Here is a 24,000-nt window from a genome sequence, read left to right on the forward strand (position 1 = left end):
TCCCCTCCCTAACTGAATCATTCCCACCTAGTTCACTGGTTTTTTTTTTTTTTGAGGAGATCAGCCCTGTGCTAACATCTGCCAATCCTTCTCTATTTTTTTGCTGAGGAAGACTGGCCCTGGGCTAACATCCGTGCCCATCTTCCTCCACTTTATGTGGGACGCCGCCACAGCATGGCTTGACAAGCGGTGCGTCGGTGCACGCCCGGGATCCTAACTGACCAACCCCAGGCCGCTGCAGCACTTAACCGCTTGCGCCACCGGGCTGGGCCCCTAGTTCACTGGTTTTATGTTGCTCCCTGGTCCCTTGGGCGTTTCAGCTTGTGACTACCTAATTTAACTAACACTCTCCCAAGCCCTCCTGGTCACTGTTATCTTCCTCCTGCAAAGAACTTTTCTGCAAATCGCTGTAAGAGCCTGAAGACAGGGTAATCCAAGACCTAATGAACAGGTTTAAGAATAAAAACATTCAAAAAGAAGCACATAAAGTATCAAGAGGTGATCACATAAAGTCACAAAGAAACAGCATAGAACACAAGCTCTCAGCCCTGGCCGCACTTTCCAATCACTCCGTAGCTTTAACGTCACTGTTACCTAGACCAATTAAGTCAGAATCTCAGGAATAGGGCCTGAACCCAGACATATTTCTAAAGCTCTCCAGCTAATTCTAACCAACAGTAAGGTTGAGAATCTCTAGCACTGGGTTGTTCCTATTTCAAAGCTGAAAGTGTTGGTAAATACACCAGAGGAGTGCATGGCCATCTTAGTAGCTGCCAGAAGAAACTACAGGCAGAAAACGATTTTAGAAAACTACTTCAAAGGAGGGGGTGGAAATGCATTTCAGGTGACTAGACAGTTTCTTGCTAAGTGACCCAAAACTAACTTTTAAACAGGTTAATCAGGTCATAGTGGCCAACAAGCACGAGGTCAGAGCCTGGGAGGGAAGGAGATCCAGGAGTGGCTCTGGTTTAACGACTCAGCCATCACTGTTTCTCAGACTGCTGGTGCCAGGCTCCTCACCTTTTATGCCTGCTCCCCTGGGGAGGTCTTTGAAAGGCGCAGACACATAAATATCTGACTCCTACAGGCAGGCATTAAGCCAAAGAGTCACAGAGGACTACGCCAGGACTCCTGGCTGTTTTCAGTCTTCCTTGCATTTCTTGAGGTCTCAAATTATTAGTTCTATACATTCTTCTCTAATTTAGACAAAGAAGCATTAAGTACACAGAGGGAGGACATCGACAGTCTCAAGCTAAAAAGATTTTCTTTGCACAGAAGACTCCGGCAATCACAGGCCCATCGCTTTGCAGACTGAAGGGAACAAGACCCGGCTTGGGTCAGAGCTGGGGACCAAGAATCCTTCCCCTCCTCTTTCTCCTTGACCTGCTCTCCTCTCCCTGTTCCCTTAAGGGATAGTGGACTTTCTCTTAAGGGACAGGTAGAATCCATCTGTTGGAAGTGACCAAACGCCTTCGGGAGACCGGCAGGCCAGAGAGGGGGGCCAATGCACCGGCCAGGGCTTTTAAACCTCACACACAAACCTGCCCTGTGGACCCTCTCACGCAGGCTACAGGAGTGCACTGAGAAGAGGCAGGGGCCACTCAGCAGCCACTGGGAGCTGAAGGGGCCACCTCACCTTTCACCTCCCACACTCTTGCACAACTGAAAGGACACGGAGCACACATGAATAGACTGGGAGAGGCTGGAAGCCTGGCTGTCAACACCCTGTGCCAGGCATTGTGCTCTGGGCCTGACCGACTTGGTCTTCATGACTCCTCCGAGGGGGGTGTGATTTACCATCCCCCCCTTCTAGAGGGGGAAACCAGAGGCTTGACGACGTGACGAGCCCCAGCATCCCGGCTACGAGTTCCTGAATCAGAGCCGGGGCTCCTACCACTGGAGCCCTGTCTCCTTCTCCACTCTCGGAGTTCTTGTGCCAGCGAAAGGAAACAGCCCAAGCAGGACTGCTTGGAAGCTCCAACTCTTGCAAAGACGCTCAGGCTGTCGGGGCGAAAACAGAGCTGAGCGGCTGTGCAGCGCATCTGCTTCGTCCCGCGGGCCTCGGGAGAGCCAGCGCCGCCTCAGCACTCCCGGACCCACCTCCTGCAGCCTCCTTCCCGGGCGTTTCCCTGCAGTGGGACCCTCGGCTGCTTTCCTGCCGCCATGGATCGCAGTGCGGCGTGCACGGGCCACCCGGACCGGGGGGCGCACGGGGGCGCGCCACACTGGGGCTAGACCCCCAACCCCGAGCCCGGGCGCCGATCCCAGCTCGGGCCCCCTGACAGCTCCCCTACGACTCCCACTTGCGGGGCTGCGTGCGGCCGGGGGAGCCGATGCGCTCCAGCCAGCTGTGCGCTTCCCGCACGCAGAGGACCCAGAAGACGCAAGAAGCCAGGGCGGAGGGACTCCTTGTCCGCTTCCCCACGCGGGGCCATCATTGCCCGCAGCGGGCGCTGGCTTCTCGTGGGTTCGCTTTCCACCGAGGAGCCCCGGGGGCGGCCGGCGCCGGGAGGGACGCCCCGGGCCGGGGAGACGCTGCCGTCGGCGCGCAGCTAGCAGCCCTCGGGGCTCCCTGCGGGCGGGCGGGCGGGCGGTCGCCTCCTTACCTCCCGGGCGGGCGGCTCCTCGGGGGGCTGCGGGCGCGGGCCGGGCACCCCCGCGGCTCGGCGGGCCCCGGGCATCGCGGCGGCGGCGCGCCGGGCGGGGATGCGGGAGCGTCGGGGCCGCGGCGGCGGACTCCTGCCCCGGGCCGGCGGGAGGCCCGGGCTCGGCGCGCTCCGCTCGGCCCTTCACGTGACCGCGGCGAGGACGGCCCGCGGCGGCCCCGGGGCGGAGGGCTGGCGGCGGGCGCGGCGGGCTCCCCGGCTCCGGCCCCTTCCCGGGCCGGCCTCCTGGCCGCGCTCGGGAGCCAGGGGCGGGGACGCACATCGGCGGGGGCGGGAGCGGGCCGCGCGAGGGGCCCCGCGGGGGAAGAGCTCGGGCTGGCGGCGGCGTGGGTGAGAGGCCACCCTGGCAAATGGCACCAACCGTGTGCCCTGGCTCTGTGACTGTGCCTAGCTTGCTGTATCAGTAAAACAGCAATAAGACCTCCCTCCCAGGGTTTTGAGAATTAAATGAGTGATATTCAGTGGCTGCCACTGGCGAGTGCCCAGTAAACGTTGGTTCCTTCCCTGTCCTAGTGGAAGTCCTGGGAGAACTGGGTGTGGACTCAGAGTGGGACCCCTTGGGGCGGATACCTCTGGGGAGGGAGACTGGAATCCTCTTCCCTTCCTCCGGGACGCCCCGAGTTCCAGCCTGGCAGGGAACTCAGCGTTGCCAGAACTGCTGAATTTTGAAGAGAAAGCAGAAATCTAGATTTTCATGAGACTGTTCCTGATTTTTTTAAATGTTGGTCATGAATTTAAAATACTACTGCTACTACTACTAAACACTTGCAAGCCAGGTCTTAGAGGGGCCTGGCCGGCAAGGCAGGTGATCCTGGGCTCTGGTACCAGTGGACTTCACTGACACCTCCCAGAGGAGGAAGAGGCCTGCTGGGGCTGGGACTGTCCTGGTCACCTTGTGGGAGGCTTGGTGTCCCTCTGGGTTCATCAGGACTCTGTAATAAGTAATGCCAAGTTCCAGGTCCAGTACTGTGGCAGGCAGAATTATAGCTCCCTTAAAACATTCCACATCGTAATCTCTGGGACTGTGAATCTGTTACTTTACTCCTCGAAAGAGACTTTGCCAGATGTAATTCAGGTTACTAATCAGTCGACCTTACAACAGTGAGATTATCCTGGATTATCTAGGTTGGTCCAGTGGAATCACATGAACCCTTAAAAGCAGAAGAGGAAGGCAGATGGGAAGGGGGCGAGATTGGAAGCCCAGGAAGGACTCAGTGTGCCTGGCCAGGATGCTACTGCCTTGAAGATGGAGGGCACCTGCAAGGAACTGATTCTGCCAACAACTTGAATGAGCCTGGAAGGGAGTTCTCCCCCAGAGCCTCCAGAAAGAAACAGCCAACACATTATTTTCAGTGGTGTGTGACTCAGAGCATAGAATCCAGCTGGACTTTTGACCTAGAGACTGTGAGATAATAAATGGATGTTGTTTTAAGCCCCTAAGTTTGTGGCAATTTGTGACAAACAGCAAGAGAAAGTGAACACAGGACACTGGCCTGAATTTCAATGCTAGAATCCAGTTCTGGCCGTCAGGCTGGCCTGCAATGAAAATGGCATGTGGCCCCAGTTCCTTAGAGGGCATCCCAGCCCCTGCGTTTGCCACCAGCCACCTCCTCTGGTTTTCCCCACTCAATTCTAACATCACATCTGCGGCGAGCCCTTCTGCAACTTCTCCCAGCCAACAGATGGCTTCCTCTCTGTGGTCCCATGCTCTTCATGAAAACAACCATATGGTGCATCAGTTCTTCTATTTGTATGTTGTCCTACCCCACTAGACCACCAGCACTTGGCAGAGGAGGGGGCAGGAAACCTTCATGTTTGAATCCCCAGCTCCTAGCACAGAACAAGCATATGGTAGGTAGGTGAAGGGTAAAGCAGAATTCATACCAGCTTGTAGCCAATGACTCATGTCTATGGGGTGCCTGAAATAATTACTTCTTATAAATGTTTATTGTGTGAATTACCATACAACTCTCTGCATGCTCTTGAGAAAAGATTATTCTATTTCTATCCCAAGTCATGACTTATGGAATGGTTGTCTTATGGTGGAGTCTTTTAAAATGGTTTTCCATTGGTAAAATGTAAATGTGTTCATTGTAAAGAGTTGAAACAACTAATCAAAGATAACCGCTCTTAGCAAGTTTTGCTGAACATTCTTTCCCACATCTCTCCTTACTTGCACACGCTTAAACACGCACGTGTGCAGTTCCGCGCAAATGAGATTACATCCTACACTGCAGACACTGCTGACCCCTGACCTACTATCCATACTGCTCCCACCCAGGATCCCACACTCAGGCCAGGCCTCCACCCCTCCTCTCCCTAGAGGACGATCCTGCTTGGTTTAGGCCAATCTATACAGGGCGTTTTCCTGGTAACAGTTATCCGTCTAAGGGAAGTATGTGACTTAAGTTAGCTCAGCCTGACTAAAAAGAAGCTGTGGGCTTAAGGGGAGAGGTTTCTTTCTCTTTCTCTTCCCTCCCCTTCTCTCATGAATGTAAATTAAGACCAGTGGCAGTGGTTAAGTTTGCATGCTCTGCTTGGCGGTCTGGGGTTCACAGGTTCAGATCCCGGGCACAGACTTGCATACCGCTCATCAAGCCGTGCTGTGGCGGCATCCTATATACAAAATAGAGGAAGATTGGCACCGATCGTAGCTCAGGGCTAATCTTCCTCAACAAAAAGAGGAAGATTAGCAACGGATGTTAGCTCAGGGCCAATCTTCTTCACCAAAAAAAAAAAAAAGAAGAAGAAAAAGAAAAGAAAAGTATTCCTAGTGGTCACTGGCAAGCATCTTGCAGCCAGACTCGCATGAAGATGATGCTGTGGATGGCAGAGCAAAGAGCTGAAATCAACCAGGTCTCCCATAGCCTGGGGAGAGATTGCTTTTTGGTACCTCTGTCTCTGGAACCATCTGACCTTGGCACTTAGAATTGTGTGAGCTATGTTATACAGCCCAGGAGACAGAATGAGGCAGATCTGTATGGCTGATAAAAAAGATCTGCAGGATATTGAATGGGAGTAAACTGTAATCGGTGCTTCCCTTTGAGCACACAGCAGGGGGTAGACACGTGAAGGGAGGGGGACTTTCTCATTTTATACTTTTCTATAAGGTTTTATTGTTAACTATATTTCTATATTACTTTTATGTGTTTGCATATGGTAAAATCAACAGGGATGGGGGGTGGAATTTAAACAGCTGTTTTGTCTATTTAATGAAAAGATATTTTCTGTAATGGAAGAAATAAAGACTCTGGTAATTATGCCTGAGAATGCCTGTTCCCGGCAGCAGCTCTGCTGGTGGGCAGAACACACCTCTGCAGGGTGAGAATAAACCCGATTTAGAAAGCACAGCCTTTAGAAGCCAGTTACCACAATGCACACCCCATAACAACCCTTTGGGGTACCGTGTCAGTTTGCTAGGGCTGCCATAACAAGTGCCACAGACTGGATGACTTAAACAACAGAAATTCATTTTCTCACAGTCCTGGAGGCTAGAAGTCTAAGATCAAGATGTCGGCAGGGCTGGTTTCTTCCGAGGCCTCACTCCTTGGCTTGTAGATGGCCGTCTTCTCGCTGTGTCCTCACATAGTTTTCCTTCTGTGCATGTCTGTGTCCAAATTTCCACTTCTTATAAGGACACCAGTCATACTGGATTAGAGCTCACCCTAGTGACCTCATTTTAACTTAATTACCTTTGTAAAGAACCTGACTCCAAATAGGGTCACACTTTGAGGTACTGGGAGGTTAGGACTTCAACATATGAATTTCAGGGGTACACAATTCAGTCCATAACAGGTAGTGATTACCATCCACACTTTAGAGCTAAGGAAGCAGAAGCTCAGAGAGGAGAATCAACTTGCCCCAGGTCACACAGCTTGAAAGTGGTGCCACTGGAATTGCAAACTCAGACCTACTAGCACAGAGACTGGGAATTTCCACCACACTCTGCTTGTATAGAAATAACTACTAGGTAGTTTCAATTGAGAAGATAAAGAAACTATATTTAACCAAAGAATTCTGTCTAATTCTATTTGCCAATTATCCCCTAGAATCCCATGAGATTTTGTGGAATCATTTTTTAAACACTGCAACACAGTAATCAGGATGTATGGGCAAAGACAACAGTCGCGGTTGACAGTAGAGGGCAAACCTTCTCTAACTGATTCTCATGGCAGCATACCCACAAGCCCTGCTCAGTCTTTGACCCCATCTCCTTCTCCTTCCCCTCACTCGCTCCACTCCAGACTCACTGGCTTCCTTTCTCAGACATTCCACAGGGCCTTTGCTCCAGCCATTCCCTCAGCCTGGATTGCTCATTCCCCAGCACCCACCTGCCCAACTCCCCACCCCTTCAAGAGTTTGCTCAGATCCCATCTTCTCAGGAAGATGAACCCAGACCTTCCCACTTGATTCCTTGATGCACTCCTGCCCTCCTGATCCCCTCTTCCCTGGTCTCTTTCTTTCTTGCTTTGCCCTTATCACCTTGACCATATTTTTAATCTCTTATGTTCATTACTTATTGTCTATCTACACCTGATGGAAAGTAATCTTTTTTTTTTTTAAGATTTTATTTATTTATTTTTTCCCCCCAAAGTCCCAGTAGATAGTTGTAGGTCATAGCTGCACATCCTTCTAGTTGCTGTATGTGGGACACGACCTCAGTATGGCCGGAGAAGCGGTGCGTCTGTGGGCGCCCGGGATCCGAACCAGGGCCGCCAGCTGCGGAGCGTGCGCACTTAACTGCTAAGCCACGGGGCCGGCCCGAAAGTAATCTTCACAAGGGCGGAAATCTTTGTTTATTTTGTCTGCAGATATTTCCCAAACATCTGAAACAGTGTCTGGAAAGCAGAGGTTTTCACTAAGTATTTGTGGAGTGAGAATTTCTGGAAGTGTTGTGGAAAGGTTTCCATCAATACTTTGTAATTAACTATGGAAAAGAGGATGTGTGAGGCTGTTCTGTACTTCAGGTTCCCAGACGACACATTTTCTCAAGGCTCCCTGATCCCCTCCCCTGTGCCTTTGGGAGGCCCAGAGCCGCATTTTGCATCTTGCTTGTGCCCTGGTGGGGAGATGGTCACTTGTGTATTCTCCCCCATACAGAAGGACCATGGCCAGGACTACAGTCTGATGTAGCTATGTATCCTTTGAAGCCATGTGAGATTCCAAAAATAAAGTTTGCAGTCTAAAATGCTGGTCTGTTACAAGCTGAGAATTTCATAAACAAAATTGAGGCCCAGTACTAAAACAATACCTAAAAGAAAGCATTACCATGGATTTTTTCACTTAATGAACTGTTTATAGTTCTATTTCATTTGCTGATTTCTTTTTTTTTTTTTGGTGAGGAAGAGTCACCCTGAGCTAACATCTGTGCCAATCTTCCTCTATTTTGTATGTGGGTCACCCCCACAGCATGGCTGCCGATGAGTGGTATAGGTCCATGCCAGGGATCTGAACCTGCGAACCTGGGTTGCTGTGGGGGAGCATGCCGGACTTAACCACTATGCCATGGGGCCGGCCCCCCTTGTGAGTGATTTCTTTCTTATAAAGTCTGCACTTTTGAAAAAGCAGTTGTCTCAAAATACCTGAGTTTCTTGTAAGAAGAAGTTAACCAAATTGCAAAGTCAGACGGAACAGTCCACACAAGATTGCCCTCACTTCTGACACCAATTACAAATCTGGGGCATTCCCAAAGCTGCCTTCATGTTTAATAATTTGCTAGAAGGACTCACAAAACTCATTGACAGCTGTTATGCTCATGGTTATGGCTTATTACAGGGAAGGATACAGATTAAAATCAGCCAAGCAATGAAGCGCATAGGACAGAGTCCAGGAGGGGTCCAAACATGGAGCTTCCAGCTGTCTGATCCCTGTGGAGTCCTGGACAGTGGTACGTCCTCTGGCCACGATGTGTGACATTGAGCACAGATTACTGCCAACCAAGGCAGCTTACCCAAGTCTTTGGTGTCCAGAGTTTTTATTGGGGCTCAATTACATACTGCTTGCGTGGCTAGCCTTTCATCTCCAGCCTCTCCTGGAGGTCTGGCTAACACCTTTAGTCTCCAGTCAGTCAAAACTACTACTGTGCGGCCCATCGTCCCCAGGCAAACAAAGACACTTCTATCAGGCAGGATGTTCTGGGGGTGCAGAAATCAGCCCCCAAGTAGCTGAGGGCAAAGACTACACCTCTCCTTGGGTAAGAATTAGTCTTCACTACACATTTGTATTTAATTTCTTTTCTTCTTGAAAATTCACTGCTCTTACTGTTTGTACAGAAAAGGTTTCAGACAACCCAAATGTCCACTAAGAGGGGACTGGTGGAATAAACTGGTACCTTCATACAATGGACTACTGTTGAGCTATAAAAAGGAATCAGGATATCGCTACATTACTATGAAGTGATGGCCAGGACAGGTTAAGTGAGAAAAGGATGGTAGAGAAAAGTGGGTATGGCATACTACCATTCATCTAAGAGGGAGGTATGAATATATAAACACATTTTATCATACTAAAAACCAAAGAAAGGATACACTGAAACCTTTTTTTCAAAGTTATCTTTGGGGGATTGAGGGAATAGGGTCATCCCAGCACTCAGATTGTAGTCTCTAAAAGCCTATTAAAAGGAATCAGAGCTCCCTGGAGAAATGGCTGACTCCAGGACTGGGGAAGGAAATATACAAATCAGCCTAGCACATCTTGTCATTCCAGGCTATCTGGGACCACTAGGAGCATGTCAAAAGGACTCAGGAACCAACCTGAAGAGTTTTTACTGGCCAAAGATGGAATTATTTTAGCACCAATAAGGATAATATTGACAATAGATTGAAACATACTGTGTATGTAAAAATCTGTGAGTTTCTAATGATACTTTAAAAATATAGCTAGAGAGTGCTAGGAAACCAACTCATTATTTGGAAAACTGATAAACAGAGAGAAAGATTCAGGCACCTATCCCACCTTTCTTAGTCAAACTATACTCACGGTAACTAAGAGTGGATGATGGGAAGTTTCTCTTTATTGAAATAGTCCAGCTGAGAAATGAAGAAGAAATGTAGAATTAAAATATAACCACTTGCAATCCCTGATGAGTTAATGGATGTGGGCAATGATCACCCATGACTGCTCAAAAAAGAGAAAAACGGATGTTTTTTGCGTCCTTCCAGAAGAATACACCACTACCTATGGCATACTATTGTCAAAAACTAGAACCGAATATGATCAAGTCTCTAGATGGAACTATCAGTTTTCAGGAATGCAGCGAGCCAAGGAATGTATTAAATGACGCTAAAGGGATGTAATTAATAAAATCCACGTTGTGGAAAATGCTATAGTACAAATCATCTGATTCCTTCAACAAATAAATTGCAAAAAAGATGATGAGACAATCAGAGAAATTTGAACTGACTGAATATTTGATAATATTAAGGAATTACTCAATTTTTAGAGGTGACAGTGGTGTTGTGATTATGTTTTTAAAAGTCCTTATCTTTTACAGATAAATATCAAAATATTTATGGATAACATAACAGGATGTCTGGGATTTGCGTTAAACTGACCCAGGAGGATGAGAGGCGAATAGGCATACGGATAGAACAAAGTTATCCATGAGTTGATAAGTGTTGAAGCTGTGTGCTGGGGACATGGGAGTTCATTATACTATTATTTCTACTTGTGTATAGATTTGAAATTATCCATAATAATTTTTTTTTTAATTTACAACTCTTTCTGGTTTGACTCCTCAAATTTAGGAGCAATAATGTTGAGAGTCACTTTGAGATGTCCTGTAAAAATCCTCTTTCCGTCACTTGGTATTTCTATTGGAACACATCAGGTATCCAACACATACATGCTCCTGTCTCTAAAATATGGTGAAAAAAGTCTGACCTGTATCACTGATCACCCACCTATTTGGAGGCAATCCAGAGCAGCAGTCTCCGTGGTTCACTCTGAGTCATCAATTCTGAAGCTTTCAGTTTGTAGAGAAATATTCTAGGGACTTGGGAGAGAGACGAAAATAATAGACATACGGAGAGCCAATAACACAATAATGGGGCTGCCAGGCGAACACAGAAAAGGAAAAGAGCAAAAGAAACAAACAATAGAAACATATGGATACATAATAAGCAAGATCTACATCAGTGTTTCCCCAATCCAACTGTCCAACAGATCATTTGTGCACTTGTGAAAAATACAGACACCCAAGGTCTGTCCCTGGGAATGTTCCCTTAGTAGGTCTGGTGTTGGACCTCCTGCACTGTATTTTATAACAAGTCCACAGGTGATTTCCACGCCTGATGGGATTGGGGAACCACTGAGCGACACTGCCAATTACAAACAATTCACCAGTGTTTCTAGCGGACTAACAGTTGTTGGAGTTTTCAAACTCATGGTACTTTGCAGGAAGGAAGGAAGGAGGGAGGGAGGAGGAGGAGGAGAAAGGAAGGAAGGACGGAAAGAAGGAAGGAAGGAAAGAAGAGAAAGAAAGAAGGAAAGAAAAGAAGGAAAGAGAAAAAAAACCCTTTGGGTATGGAATTTAGATTTAAGAAGTGTTGAATCTCAAAAAGTTGATTCTCATTGTTCTCATCTTAAAGTCACCATGAACACTGAATTAGCAAATACTGAACCAATGTTTCTAAGGGAAATACAGGGTTAAGTTCCTGGGAGCCTCTGGTGACAATGTTTCATTAACCACTCAACATATAACCTCTCTTTAAGTGTGTTTCTGTATAATGACACCTTATTTGATACATGTTGTTGATTCATTACCATTGAATCCATTGCCAACACCACTAGAACTCCTACCTGAACAAATCTGATCTAACATACTTCTTTTCTCCATAAGACACGTCACAGATTTCTTGAACTTAGGACACTACACAGCACTTCAACACTGTGTTGGGGAGCCATTTTGAGTAGCAAAATCAGCAACAAAAAGCACTCTGGTTCACTCTGAGTCATCAATTCCGAAGCTTTCAGTAAAATCGCCTTTTTCCACCTCAGCTGGGAAAGTGCGCATCAGGCAGCTTGAATGTTTCATTGCTTTGCGCATGTCCACCAATGATGGCAAAAGCATCATGAGTGCTGATTTGGGGGGGTTACAAGTAACGTTAACAAGTAGGTGAATTTGTAAATATGGAATCCACAAATGAGAACCGACTGTATTTTACAGACCCAGGTTCATTCCTGTGGTAATTAGGTGGATGGACTTGCTCCAAGCAGGCACTTCTGAAAGAGCTATGGTCATTTCAATGTGATGTCCAAAGACAGAGACCTTCCCTTTTGGACTTTCATGCAACAGTGAGAGGTTTACACAGGTTTCTCTGCCTACCCCAGAGTCTTTTCACCACAGCGTATTTTGTTTCCTGCCCCAGTGCAGGGGAGTTGCGAACATCCATCCTAATTCCGTTGTCATCTGGGGTTTGGTGCTGCTTTCTCTTTTAGGCACTTCATACATAGCACCAGCACAATCCACACCTCTCTGCCTTATTTTTTCCCAAACGTTTATTTGCAGAACTGCACATCTATCCCTTGCATACGTCCTAGGTGCTCAGGTAAAGTGTGTCAATTAACAGACACGTAGTTCTAATTTGTACGGCTGAACTTGATGTGAAACATTGGAGAAAGAACAGGTCTTTGGGGGTGCAGGTGGCGGGATGTATCACTCTGGGTCCCAGCGGAGAAAAGATATGACATTCAAATTAGGAGAATTTGAGGAGGATTTAATAAAAGGACCACTTACGAAGGTGTGAGTGGGATGTAAATGATGTGCAATCCCTAGGGCTAGTAAGGCAGAGCTGGCAACCAGCCCCCCTCACTAGACCAAAGGGAGGAAAGGAAAGAGCTGTTTCTGGAAGGTGGAGGACAGAGTACAGAAAGAGGCTGCCTCCAGAGGTGGCCAGTGCAAAATGGAAATGAGAAGCCCTTTGTTCAAAAGGTAGAGAAATAAACGACATTAAAGGCACTGAAACAGATACTTTTTCCTTTCTTCCTCAGGCAGTTTTCCTCCTCTCCCCTCTTCTCTTTTCTTCTCTCCTCTTCTTTTCTTTTCCTCTCTCCTTGTCATGTTTTTTATTTGCTATCTGTTAGGCTCGCCTGGTGAGGGGAGACTCTCAGGGCCAGGGCAGACCCTCACAGGAGTCTGCCTCCCCCTAACTCCAGCTCTGGGTCTCAGCGAATCCCCCCACCCTCCCCACTGGCTGCCTCCCTCTCTATAACCACTGGACCTACGTGTCAGGCCCCCACTAGAGGCAAGGAAGTGGAGCCAGACATCTCTTCTTCCCAGGGCCGCCATCCCCACCAACATGGCAGGAAGGGCAACCCCCAGGGTATTGCAACCTTCCACCTGGAGTCACCGGATCGGCGTGTCGGGGAGAGGCTGGCTCCTGCAGAGTCACATGTTGAACCGTGTTGCTGCCAGCGTGGGGTGGAAAGGGCCGCCGCGGTGCCCCGGCGGTGTCCCGGGCGTGCGTGCCCTACCCGGACCCCGCATGCATCCACTGTGTCCATGCATCCACTGCGTGCATGCATCCACTGCGAGTGCAGGACCGCAGCAGTACCGGCTGCAGGGGAAGGCTGGGTGGGGCCCGGGCTGCGGCGGGCAGGGGAGCAGGCGGCTGAGAACCCCTCCCAGCGAGAGGAGAGAGCATGGGTGATTCGCCCTGTGGTATGCTCCATTGTCCCACTGGACTCCACTTACAAAACACAATTTCAAAGATCACACTATTAAGATTTCGGGAGGGCAATCGCAGAGCATTAAACCTCAGGGCTCTTCTGAACGTGGGGCCGTGTGTGACTGCACTGGTCTCGAACTCATGGAGGCCGCCCTGAGAGGACAGGGCCACCAGCTGGAGCCAGCTGGAGATGACCCCATAGAAAGGGAGTCAGGGAATAAGGACCCCAACCTCACCCTTTCCTCCTCCCCATTCCCGGGTGGGCCTCCCCACTGGCCGAATCCAACTGGAAACCGGAAGACAGGAGGGTCCATGGAATATAATCATACAGATCAGCCTTCTGGGGCAGCTGGAAGGGTGGAAAAAAGACCTGGAGGGTCTAATCCAACACAATCTCTCCCTCCTGCCCCTCAGCATTCACTCTTTTCTTTCTTCTGGGTGAAAAAATGTACCCCACCACTGTGGGGTGATGTCAGCTTGGTCATACTTCCCCTTGAAACTAAGAAAGTTAGTGTCAGTGATGATCTTCATATAAAGTAGTGAGAGGGGCAACAGTGAAGTAACCTAAGTATCGCTGCTGCGATCCCTGCTTCTGTAGCTGGTCCCAGATCTAAGTAGGATGACATTGGCTGCCTTCCACCACCTGCTCCATGCTCCCCTGGGCCTTGGCTGAACAGCGTCCTTTCTTTCTTGTTGGATATTAATTGGTAGTCCTGTCTTAATTGGGCTGCTGTAGTTTTCCATAAACTTTTACAATGAGACATGGAAATATACTCAGAGGTGTCCCAGTGAATCCCCCAAGTTCCAGACACAGTCCTCCTTGCCCCACTGTATAGCAGCAACCCAATTCCCCCCTGGACATTGGGACCTATTACTCCAGCCAATATAGTGACCCCTCTCTGTGCATGTTGGTCCAGCAGCATGAGAAGGCCAACTGGCTGGGGGGCCAATTCCACTTCCAGTTCATTGGAATCATGACCATGCTGCCTGACAGAAGACTTCCCCTTTGAGTATGAGTACCTCCAAGCCCACAGGCTGCAAGATTGCAGAGACATAAAGCAAACATTATTTGAGTGAGCTATTGGGTAGAATATTGATGGGCCACTCTTTCCTGGTAATGCAGGAGTTGGCACCATATATTGGCTGCTGGTTTATGGTATATGTTGTATCCTGTGGGGCAGCACACCAGCCCTACAGTCTCCCAGCTGGCACTATAGCTGTGCTTTCAGTAGGGCAATTCACTGGTCTATCAAGCCAGGTACTTCTCTGGTAAAATCAGTGGATTCCATGGGCTTGAGCCCCCTGTGCCAAACATCCTTTGCCAAAAAGCGTGTTACCTCTATATTGTGCAGCTATGGATAAGGCATTCTATAAGGTTGTGAATGGTGGTGCTGGCAGATGTGTGGTGGGCAGGGTAGGCAAATCCAAACCCAGAATAAATGTTTACATCCGTGGGGACAAGTTGCTGCCCCCTTCAAGCTAGGAAGAGTTCAATGCAATCAACCTGCCACCAGGTAGTCAGCTAGCTACCCCTCCCCCAGCAAGTAGAATGGTGCCATTCCCAAGGCTCAGTGTTGACCTCTGCTGTTGGCTCTCAGCAATGGTGGTAGCCAAATCAGCCTTGGTGAAGCAAAGACCATGTTACTAAGTCCTAGTCAATTCAGGTTGCAAAGTCTTGACATGCCATACTCAGGTGTTCAGTTTCTACCAGGACCAAATAACAAGACAGAAACTGCTTTACAAATGTAGAATAGTTACAGCAGGAGGACAGGGCATGTCTTCCCTGTAATTCTCCAACTGGGGCTCGCCAGAGGCTCCATACATCATCCTCATCAGTGGTACAGGCACTTCCAATGCCATTGGGTTGGCTTGGTGATAATGCCCAAGTGGTAGGGCAGCTTGCCATGCAGACTGTCAGTCTTATGGGTTATCTGGTTGGAGCAGCACACCCAAATACCCAAAATCCAAAGAGACTTACCACTCAACGTAGTGCAAAGTGCAGCAACTTACCTTTCACATTAGGAGGGATATCCTGATGTGCCCCAGATGAGTAGACTCATAGAAACTCATCAGGCAGCATGATTCTGAACTTTCTCAGACATTATCTATCACCTTCTGCCTTGTATATGTCGTTGCATCTACGGTTCTTACTATTTCCTGCTTCCCAGCCAATTATCATGAATGGACCAGCATATTGTTGTATAGGATATCAAGATAATCAAGGTTCCTCTGGACTATACTATGCTAGAAACACTGGCACAGCTCTGAGGTAAGACAGTGAAGGTTATACTATGCTGCCAGGGAAATGCAAATTATTTGATTTTTTTTTTACTGGTAGGAATGAAAAAGAAAGCAATTACCAGATCAATAAACTATATACCAGTATGCTCCAATAAAGATACCACAGCTGGAACGACAGCAGTGGTTGGGGTCGCTCCCTGGTTAAGTTTAGGATGATCATCTGTAACTCTCTGTGACCCACCTGACTTTTGTGCTAGTCAAACAAGCAAATTAAACCACGATGTGCTAGGACAACACATCCTGCATCTCCTGAGTCTTTGATGGCAGTACTAATCTTTGAATACCCCAGAGATATAGCATTGCTTTTAGTTTACCTACTTGGCAGTGAGGAAAGGAAGGGAAATGCCAGGGGTTTCCACTTGGCCTCTGCTACCATAAAAGCCAGCATTAATTGTCATGGAACCAATATGCAGATTCTAGTTAGCAACTCCATCTACTCCCAGTGTATATTCTGGGAATGGGGTAAGAACTCCAAGGGAAGGGCCCTTGATTCTTGGACTCAGGCTATGTCCTCAACCATAACCTGACCTCCGTAAGCTTGTGCTCTGACTAGTGAACCACAGTGGCTCTTTGGGGCTGCAGAGGTCTCCATAAATTCAGAGCTAGTCCCTTTAAATCCCCGGAAGGTCGGGGTATTTCCCTTTCCCGAGTGCACTGTCACCTTGGCAGATGGTTGCAGGTCCCCCCGGGAAAGGCATGGAGGGAGATTCAGAGTGCACACCTGTGGCTCCACAGCAGGACCTTTACTCAAAGGATGCAGCCTGAACCCCAATCAAGTGCCTCTGGGTCTGTGACCTGGCTTAGTCTGGGACTGCGACACAGGCTATGAATCTCCACTGTGGCAAACGGAGTTAGATTTCTACCTCACAGATTAGAATTTTTCTGCCTAAACATGTGAAGCAGCACCTTAGTAGATGCCATACTAATTTCATTTCTAGGGGACCTGATGATCAATTAGCCATTGCCACAGATGCCTGCTAATCAAAACACTCTGAGAAGCACTCTGTGTGTTATTGTGGTCTCAGACAGTTAAGTATCATCACTTGGCCTCTACATACCAGGATCCCATTATTCCCAAAAAGATCAGGAAACGCAAATCCACTGAACAACCCAGGACTAGAAAAAGTGGAGCTGTGACACTCCTAGGTCCAAAGGGACCGTGGGAGATGGGGTAGCAATAACTAGAATCCAGAAGGAGAGAGTCATGCAGAGAAGGTTGCCTTAAAAGAGCAGTGACTTTCAGTCAAAGAACATAGCCAGTGCAAGGCAACTTGGAAGGGAGGGAGCTATGCTGAGGGGTAAAAATACCTTAAATTCACTATTCACTCTTCTTCCTTCTAATATCCTCCAGGAGCTCCCATTGGATAAAACCAACCAGAAGCCAGAGGGTAAGGGAGCCCACTGATGCCGTCAAGTAGCTCAGCCTCCTGAGGCAGATAGAATGGATAGAGGGTGCAGAACACCAGGGATAAGTTTGGGACACATTGAACTTGAAGTCCCTGTTCATTCTGGGACATTCACGGGCAAGTGTCTAGCAGGCAGTTGGAAATACGGACCGGTACTTAAGATAGAAGTTGGGCAAACATAGATTTGGAAGAATGGAATGTAAAGTGAGAAGAAATAGGCCTGGAAAAACACCAAAACCTAAGGGATGGGCAGAAGAAGAGAGAGCAAGAGAGATGATTGGAGAGATAGGAGGATTGCACAGAGACGTCTAGGAAGCCAAGGGTGGAAACAGAAAAGTATAAGCCCTAATTTCTTTAATTTAGCCCTGATTAAAAATCAAACTGCATCTATAAATTAGACTTGAGCAGTTTGTAAAAAATAGGAGACAAAAGAGAAGATTCTTGACACAGAAACTTTGAAAAACCAAGACCCTGAGCTGTTGCAGACAAAAGTAAAAGCTAGGAAATGATGATAAAACATTTACCTGAAATGGCAAAAAAAGTGTTATGGGGACACATATTCAGTTTGTGTGGTAGCATGAAAAATGTCCCCCTCCCCAAATATGCATGTCAAAACCCTGAATGTGACCTTATTTGGAAAAAGGGTCTCTGCAGGTGTAATTAGGTTAAGTATTTTGAGATTAGCTCATCCTGGGTTATCTGGGTGGTCCCAAATCCAGTGACAAGTGTCCTATAAGAGACAGAAGAGGAGAAGACACAGACACAGAGGAGAAGGCCATGTGAGGAGAAGGCAGAGACTGGAGGGATGTGGCCACAATCTAAGGAACACCTAGAGCCACCCGAGGCTGGAAGAGGCAAAACAAAGACTCTCCCCTAGAGCCTTCAGAGGGAGCATGACCCTTCCAAGACCTTGATTTCAGACTTCTAGGCTCCAGAACTGTGAGAAAATATATGTCTGTTGTTTTAAGCCACCGAGTTTGTGGTAATTTGTTACCGCGGCCCTAGGAAACTAATACAGTTGGGTAAGAAAATAATAAATAAATAAATAAATAAATTTCCCCCTTAATTGCGTTTCTCTCATCTCTTAGTAAAATTCAGTTCTACAAATTTAAAAATATGTTTTTTTCTTACTGCTCTTCAATTTCATAAATCCAATGCAATTTAAAATTTTCTAAAGCCCTATGTACCTAATAATGATGAATGATCACTTCCATTAATGCTTTCTGTGGTACTGTTAAATAAAACACCATTATTTTGGTAGCTACACTAAAAAGAAATTTACCTTGAGGGTACCAAAAATATGAGCCTTAATCCAGGTTGAGGTTAAATTTCCTTCCTGACAAATAAATACCTGTTCCAGTCTTGTTATCTAGTTCGGTAGCAAGAAGTTCCTTGAGACATCCTGACTTCAGCTTATTGTTCTCGCCTTTGGAAAATAATCTTTAACTCTGTATATTAGGGGGAGTTATATTTACTCATTCTGTATTTGTTTTGGAAATTATATCTGTTAGAATATGTTTGCTGTAGGAAATTAAATTTATTCACCCACCATGTAATGGAGCACTTCTTAAATGCTAACGTGCATATGAATCACTGGGATCTTCTTAAAATGCACATCGTAATACAGTACGTCTCGGGTAGTTGGGGGATGGGAGCAAGATTCTGCATTTCTAGCAAGCTTCTTCATGCTGCTGGCACTGCTGGTCTTTGCCCATTCTTTGAGTCACAAGGAAGTAATATACCTACCGACACTATGACATCTGTCTCACAATCTACTAACTTACCTTCTGTGTTCTATACCGTCACAGGAATACAAGTGTCTTAAATTCACTTCTTAAGCAGAAAACATCAAGATTCATTGTCTGGCCTTCTCCCTTCAGACTCAACTATTATAAAAACCCTGTGGCTGATTCTTTTCTTATTGTAAGAATGTTTTCTCTGTTACCCGACAAAGAGGGAGGATCAAGTACCCTAATAAGGTTGAGCAGAGAGACTGAAAATGGGCACTGGATTTCTCAATAAGAAAGTCACCAGTGACCTTAGCAAGAGCAGTTGCAGTGGAGTGAAAGGGACAACGGTGGGTTGAGAAGGGAATGGCAAGCAAGACATGGAGTAAGCCAGTGTGAATTACTCTTTGAATATGTTTGGTAAGGATGAAAAGAAATTGGACAGTAACTTGTGAAGTGAGGATTGGGCAGGATAAAATGAACGTGTGGTGTGTGTGTGTGGTGTATACATGTATGCACTGCACCCATGTGGGTATGTTTAACTGGTGTACACTTTTCACAAGCCCAAGTGATACAGATACAGTCACTTTTCTTTCAAGTTGCAGTAATCACTGACCCCACTGTCTTATTAGCAGGAACTTGGTCAGCTTCCTCTTGAAGGCTTTTTACTTCCATAACTTTTCCAAGAGTACCAAGGCCTGTGGAGTCCAAACGTGCTCAGCTGGCTTCCACAAGCCACGCGGAGAGAGCTGGAGCATCTCATGAGTCTGCTTCCGTCTTGACTGTAGACTGCTCTGCGAGGACTGCTCCCTGTGCAGAGTCTTGAGACTGGGCTGCTGGTATCTCTAGATGTACATAGGGGATATGTGTAACCATCACCACAATTGGGATACAGAACAGTTCCTTCACACTAAAATATCCCTATGTGCCACCACTTTGTAGTCAAATCCTTCCCCTACCTTAACCCTCGGCGATCACTGATCTGTTTTCCAATCTACAGTTTTGCCTTTCCAGAATGTCATATAAATAGAATCATACAATTTGGAGTCTGGTTTCTTTCAATGCTTTAGAGATTCATCCCTGTTGTTGTGTGCATCAAGAGTATTCCTTGGGCCGGCTCCGTGGCTTAGCGGTTGAGTGCGCACGCTCTGATGCTGGCGGCCCGGGTTCGGATCCCGGGCAAGCCCCAAGGCACCACTTCTCCGTCCAACGCGAGGCCGAGTCCCACGTGCAGCAACTAGAAGGATGTGAACCTATGACATACAACTATCTACTGGGGCTTTGGGGGGAAAAAATGAATAAATAAAATCTTTAAAAAAAAAAAAAAAAAAAAAGAGTATTCCTTGTTGTTGCATTGTATGGGTGTACCATAGTTTAATCATCCATTTACCCATTAAAGGACATTTGGGTCTTTTCCAATTTTTGGCTATTATGAATAAAGCTGCTATAAACATTCAGGTACAGATTGTTTAGTAAACATAAATTTTCATTTCTCTAGGGCAAATACCTCGGAATGGAACTGCTGGGTCAATTGGTGAGTGCCTGTTTAACTTTATAAGAGACTGATAAACTGTTTTCAGTGACGGCGCTGTTTTACATTCCCACTAGCGATGTGTGAGAGTTCCAATTTCTCAGAATCCTTGCCAGCATACTTGGTACTGTCATTTGAAAAATGCTTTAGTTGTTCTAATAGATGTGTAGTGGTATCTCACTGTGGTTTTAATTTGCATGTCCCTCATGCCTGACATGGAACAGTTTTTCATGTTCCTATCTTCTGTATATCTTCTCTGGTAAAGTGCTAAAATCTTTCCCCATTTTTATGAGGCTGTTTGTTTTCTAGTGTTGAATTTTGAGAGTTTTCTATGTATTCTGGATACAACTTTTGTCATATATGTGATTTGCAAATGTTTTCTGCAGTCTTTAGCTTTTCTTTTTATTTTCTTAACAGTGTCTTTTGCAGAGCAAAGTTGTGTAATTTAGATAAAGTTCAATTTATGGATTGTGCTTTTGTATCATAATAAGAATTCTTTGCCTAACGCAAGTTCATGAAGATTCTCTCTTAGGTTTTCTTCCAAAAGTTGATAGCTTTATGTTTTACATTTAGACCTGTAACCCATTTTTAATTAATTTTTATATACAGTGTGAGTTGAGGGTCAAAGTTCACAACCTGCTTATGGATGTCCAAATATTCCAGCATCATTTGTTGAAGACTATCCTATACCTACTGAACTGCATTCATATCTTTGTCAAAAATCAATTGACAATATTTATGTGGGTCTATTTCTGGAATTTATTCTGTTCTATGTTAATATCTTCTTAAAGCTGAAGCAAAGAAAGATCTTAGGCCAATTGTATCTGTGGGCAAAGGGTTAACAAAAATCCTTCTCTATAGGCAAAATTGACCTTGGGTTAACTTTCTAGTCCCTTTTCCCTAGAAACTTTGCAGAAGTGGAATGTCTATACTGCTTATGGTAAAAATGAGCCCCGACTGGTAAAATGCCTCCTTATTGCACGGACCATGAATGGAGTATAAATGCCTGGTGGAAAGCCATAGTTCTAGGCTTCCCTGAGTATGGTGACTTGTGGCCCTAGAAACTCTGCCTATGGAACTATACACAGGATATTGGTTCCTATGACACCTACCTTTGTGAACTCATTCTCTCACATTTAAGCTTCCCTTTTTCTGCTCTGTGCACTGCTATGAGACTACTACATGTCACTGCCTGGTCAGAATACTGTATCCTGACCTCTACCCTTCTTAGTGAACCCAATACTAAGCGTGGCCTGTTACAGTCCTTGAGCGTGATTGTTCAGTTAGGCCTAAGATCTGCTGCTGGTGGGCATTACAGTAACCAACTAAATCTACCTTGTACCAGTTCATGTAATACATCTGTTTCACTGTTAAAATACCTAAAGGTCAAGAACATAGATTTGTTTGAGATCTGCGACCAATTAGCAAAATAGTTACACTTCACTCCCCCGTAGTGCCTAAACACCATCCTCTCTTCACCGTAATATATTTATGCTTGTCTTTCTTTAGTGTCCCAGTTGATAAAGACAGTCAACATTACTTTCTTTCACCTGAGAAAATTAAAAGTTCACGTGGACCCAGGAATTCATTGAAGCCTCATCATAGTTTTCCCAAGTTTTAAACCAAGATTCTAAGGATATACTATTCCCATAGGTGATCGTTCTGATCCCACACATAAATGACCTCTTCTTTGGTTCCCCTGATCTGTGTGATTCTAAGAACGATTGTAAACATCTACTCACTGACCTGGCCATGATGTATCAGCTGAAGGAAGGACAGTATCTGAGGAGAGATTACAAATTAATCAGAATTACCTAAGACCAACCACTAAAACAGAGTCAGAAGGATTTCTGGGATTAATTGGGCATTGTGTACAACGGGTACCAAACTTTTTTGAAATAGCAAGGACTTTATACAATTTGACTAAATCAAACTTCTTAGAACTGCTCCCATGGAAAGCAGAAATGGAAAAGGCTGTCTGTGATCCCCCAGCATCCCTTCTACAATCACCTAAACCAGATCTCCCAGATTATCAAAAACCTTTCTTTTTATATGCACATGAAAGGAAAGGTTAGATCACTACCTAAAGTTATTAACACACAGCACATATCAAAGATCCATTGCCTATTATGAACCTGTCTTCTGATGCAGTAGTTAAGGCGTATTCTATTTGCCTTGGAGCAAATGCAGCCTCAGCTAAACCAGTAGCAGTATCTTCAGATCTTGTACTGGGACTTTTAAATCTGATGGTACCACGTGCAGGACAGTTCTTACTGCTGAGAACACCTATCATTTTTCTGCTAGTTAGTTAATGAATTATGAAATATTGTTACTTTTGCCTTCTCAGATTACTATCCTTTGTTGTAACACTCTTAAACTAGCAACTTTATTATTTTTCCTAGAGGTATAAATAATATCTTGTGAATAGAGTCCTGAGGACTGTGATTCTGCCTATGGGATTTGGCCAATTTGAGGCGATCATCAAAAACTAGAACCTCATTTTGGCTGACATGATAAATAAGTTAGTCCTGCCCTAAAGGCTCAACAGTAGTTAGTTACGTTCAGTAGAATAACCACGGAGTTTGCACTATTGATAATACTTCCTATTTACCTGGATTTTGTTCTACAGGTGAGATGAAACAATCTATATCCAAACTACGAAAAAGGCAACCTGGCTACCCAGGGTAGACTCGGGAAGTTGTTGTGACTCGTCCTCAAGCCTGGGAAATCTTGGATCGTGGTTTCTAAGTCTCTTCTAGTCCCATCTTAAAATATTCTCAATTATTCTTGTTTGTGTCATAGTTGTTTAGTGTCTGCTGTCCAGAGTCACAAATGCACATCAATCAAAGACAAAACAAGATGAAAACATGTTGACTGATACTCAACTGAAAATCAGACCTCTTGAAATGAAACGTCATCTTCAAGAAGAATCAGTATCAGTGGTAGAACTCTGGATCATTCCTACAGTATTTCCTGCAACTCTGACTGATGGAGGATTAAAAAGGGAGACTGAGAAAAAATTTTTCTATCCTCTCAGAAAAAAATTATTGTTATCTGACCACAACAAATAACTGCTATAACCAGGTTTAAACCCATCCTAATCAATCCATGACAACTTCATGTCAGTAATCACACTCCTGAAAACCAGCTGATTAGCAACAGCCTCCTTTCAATGAACGAGCTTCTGAAAGTTAGCCAGTCATCAACGACGTCACTTGCTTTCACAGTTAAAAGTTTAAAAAAAATATCCCTACACATTCCCACCTTTGAAAGCCACCAATCCTTGAACTCTGTGTGTCTCGAGACCCTATATAAGACTAACACTCTGCACTGCTGAGAGAAAGTGTGCTTTACAAGTACAGCTCCGACTTGCTTACAAAGCAATAAATCCAGCTTCTTAGTTTTAGATATTAAGAAGTGGCCTCCTCCTTCAACATAATTATATTATTCAGTTTTTTTAAAGTTATTATTTTTGTGATTTCTCATTACAAATAAATATTTGTTTTTTATCTAAAAATATTTCATTCAACAAATATTTATTGAACACATACTATAAGCGTACAATGGTAAACAGAAACAAAAAATGTCTCCACTCTCATGGAACTAACAGTCTAGTGGGCAAAGCCAGACATTAATCAAATAAACAGACAATAATACTCAAAATATATAACTGTGTCCATTCCATCCATGAAAGATTAACAG

General features: G+C 45.6%; 1 protein-coding gene across 1 annotated transcript in view; it reads right to left on the reverse strand.

Moving 5' to 3' along the window:
• The window catches only part of LOC101393572 (two pore channel protein 2-like), a 45,900-nt gene extending 43,190 nt beyond the window's left edge, over positions 1-2,710 (reverse strand). The window contains exon 1 of the mRNA XM_087426122.1: positions 2,607-2,710. Coding sequence (XP_087282248.1) covers positions 2,607-2,681 — 75 coding nt within the window. The 5' untranslated portion in view covers positions 2,682-2,710. The remainder of the gene's footprint in view (positions 1-2,606) is intronic.
• Positions 2,711-24,000: the final 21,290 nt, after the last annotated feature.

The sequence above is a fragment of the Ceratotherium simum genome, chromosome 40 (genome assembly GCF_057802395.1).
Source record: "Ceratotherium simum simum isolate JZ-2026a chromosome 40, ASM5780239v1, whole genome shotgun sequence".
Lineage (NCBI taxonomy): Eukaryota > Metazoa > Chordata > Mammalia > Perissodactyla > Rhinocerotidae > Ceratotherium > Ceratotherium simum.